At 33.9% G+C, this 2,384-nt stretch overlaps 1 protein-coding gene across 1 annotated transcript in view; it reads left to right on the plus strand.

Annotated features, from left to right (window-relative positions):
• The window catches only part of LOC106692964 (peroxisomal membrane protein PEX13), a 26,917-nt gene that overhangs the window by 10,665 nt on the left and 13,868 nt on the right, over positions 1 to 2,384 (plus strand). Inside the window, exon 5 of the mRNA XM_014439259.2 lies at positions 971 to 1,132. Within this exon, the coding sequence (XP_014294745.1) occupies positions 971 to 1,132 (162 nt within the window). The remainder of the gene's footprint in view (positions 1 to 970; positions 1,133 to 2,384) is intronic.

The raw sequence follows: 2,384 nt of genomic DNA on the forward strand, positions 1-2,384 counted from the left end.
TATATATATATTTACGGATTTAGGATAAAATTTGTACTATCAACCTTATAAAGAGTCTTTTTGGATGTAGTACTTGATAAGTGAGGGATTTTTTACCAATGGTTATACCTGGATGTGATGTCAGCATTACGCTCGACCACCAGTTTTTACTCCCAGTCCTTTGAAGGATAATATCATAGGATCATGGAGACCCACAATCAAATAGGAAGATAGAGAGGTGGCACTGTCATCACATCACAGATCAATCAAATGGACAAAAATCATTATTTTGGGTCTTTTTATGGTAGTATCTGTGGATTTGGTTGGTCATTTGTAGCAAAAATGTTATACAAAGCTGCAATAGCCCTGGCCAGTTTCTCATTTCAATTCATAATGAGACCAATCTTACCAACTTTATTAATCTCAAAGCAGCAATGAAGGATTTGAAGTTTCCAAGTTTCATTACTGCTTGGAAAAACATTCAATTATCAAGAACTTAACACCTAAATCAACAACCTTTTTTGAGAATATACATACCTACAGTTTGTATAATGATCATATAAAGGTCTTTTCACCATGTTAGAGCACAAACAATGCAATAAGTTTAACATTGTGGTTTATTTTTGTGTTTATTGTATAACAGTTTGAGTGTGTGGTTCCCTTTTTGGGGTCCATATACATTGTACCTCCAGAGTCCAATGTGTTTCAAATACAACTAAAGCAGATTCCATCATTCTAATCAAATATGACAGTTGTGCTATTGGTCTCCAATCCAGGAATCAAAAATTGTCCTTAGCAGAGATGTATCCATTTGGAGAAGTTTTACTGTGTGCCTGTGTGTGCTTTTATTGTAGTAAAATAAAACTTTCTTGTACTGTAAGTTTCTTTTATTAAAATACTTTCCTTGGATTAAATTTTCTTCTAAAATTCTTTAATATTCACTTAAAATTTTTCTAGTAATTCTTTTTATAAAATATATCTAAAATTACAGGCCTGGTGAATGGAATGGAGGTTAGTTGGAAGGAGACAGAAAAAACATTAGTCAAAGGAAATCCTAAGAAGCGCCAGTGGCCTATTGTGGCCTTTCTTGGGGCAATAATTGTTGGACCTACTTTAGTCTACAAATATTTATTGCCTACAGAAGTTTTAGATGGTAAGGGTATACCTTAAAAAGAAATATAGTCATTCAATAATCTTTCCTGTTGTCTTATTCACTGTTAGGATTCATAAATATGTTTTTCTTGATTAACCATTACAGTAGGAAATGATATGGTCAGCTTCTATGGTAGGTCATCATTGAAGAATAGCAGTGGTTTAATTCCCCCTTGGTAAGTTGAGCCCTAAATAATTTACTACCAGAGAAAAGGGAGTAGGACTATGTACATACCCTTAGGTACTCCATTGATCTATCTGTGTTCTTGAGAATTTTCACAGTCTGTTTTTTCTCTAAGAGAGGTGCCTTTTGGAACTTCTGGTGTATGAAGTTATTAATTTAATGGTAAATTCTAAAATTAACTCTCACCTCAGATTGTTATTTTTAACTGCTGGGCACAATGGTCCTACAAGGACCTGGGCCTCCTCAAGGACTCAAGCTAGTCATTTCTATCTTTTGCTTGTGTCCTCTATTTTACTCCCAGCAACTTCAGGTCCTCCTTGACGTTGTCCAACCATCTCACTCTTGGTCTTCCTACTATTTTTTCATACAGCAGGTGTCTTGGCAACCTTTCCACAAGTCCAAGCCATCTGAGGCAGGTTTTTTTTCACAAAGGATGCCAGGTCTGGTTTCTCAGATATCAGACACCTTCATTAACATGAAGGCCCACTTCTGTATCTTCCTTTTCAAACTCCTCAAAACTTCCTTCAAGCGTTGCCACGCTTCTAGCTTTCAAAGCCACAGTGTCTAGTGTGAAGGATAATATCCTCATAAATTATAATGACAGAATGGAGTACTCCATTCTGAGCTGGAAACCACTGAATAATGGATGGTCATCTCTTGTCCCGTTTATTTCATTGATTTTATGATTCAGAATTTCATTGCTTGTGGAATAGTTTAGTCAGTGGATAGTTGTGAACATATACCCACTTGCAACATTAGCATTGTTTTTAGATTTAAGTTCTGGGACAAAAAGATAGTCCACCCAACATTTTTTTTTTTCTTAATCAATTTAACCATCAATATAATTTTTTTTTATTAATGTGTTGTGTATTCTAGTTAAATTTGAACAAATTTTATCCATTAGGAGTTGGGAAAAAAAACAATTTGTGAGAATTAGTTATAAGTCAATGTAAAAAAACTTTATAAAGTTTGATTAGAAATATAAGGTATATTCTTATGAATATCTACATAGATCTATATCCATATCTATATAGATAAGACCAATAGATTTTCTGATTGAAAATAATAT

Source organism: Halyomorpha halys, unplaced genomic scaffold (genome assembly GCF_000696795.3).
Source record: "Halyomorpha halys isolate HHAL.00 unplaced genomic scaffold, Hhal_1.1 Scaffold80.1, whole genome shotgun sequence".
Taxonomy (NCBI): domain Eukaryota; kingdom Metazoa; phylum Arthropoda; class Insecta; order Hemiptera; family Pentatomidae; genus Halyomorpha; species Halyomorpha halys.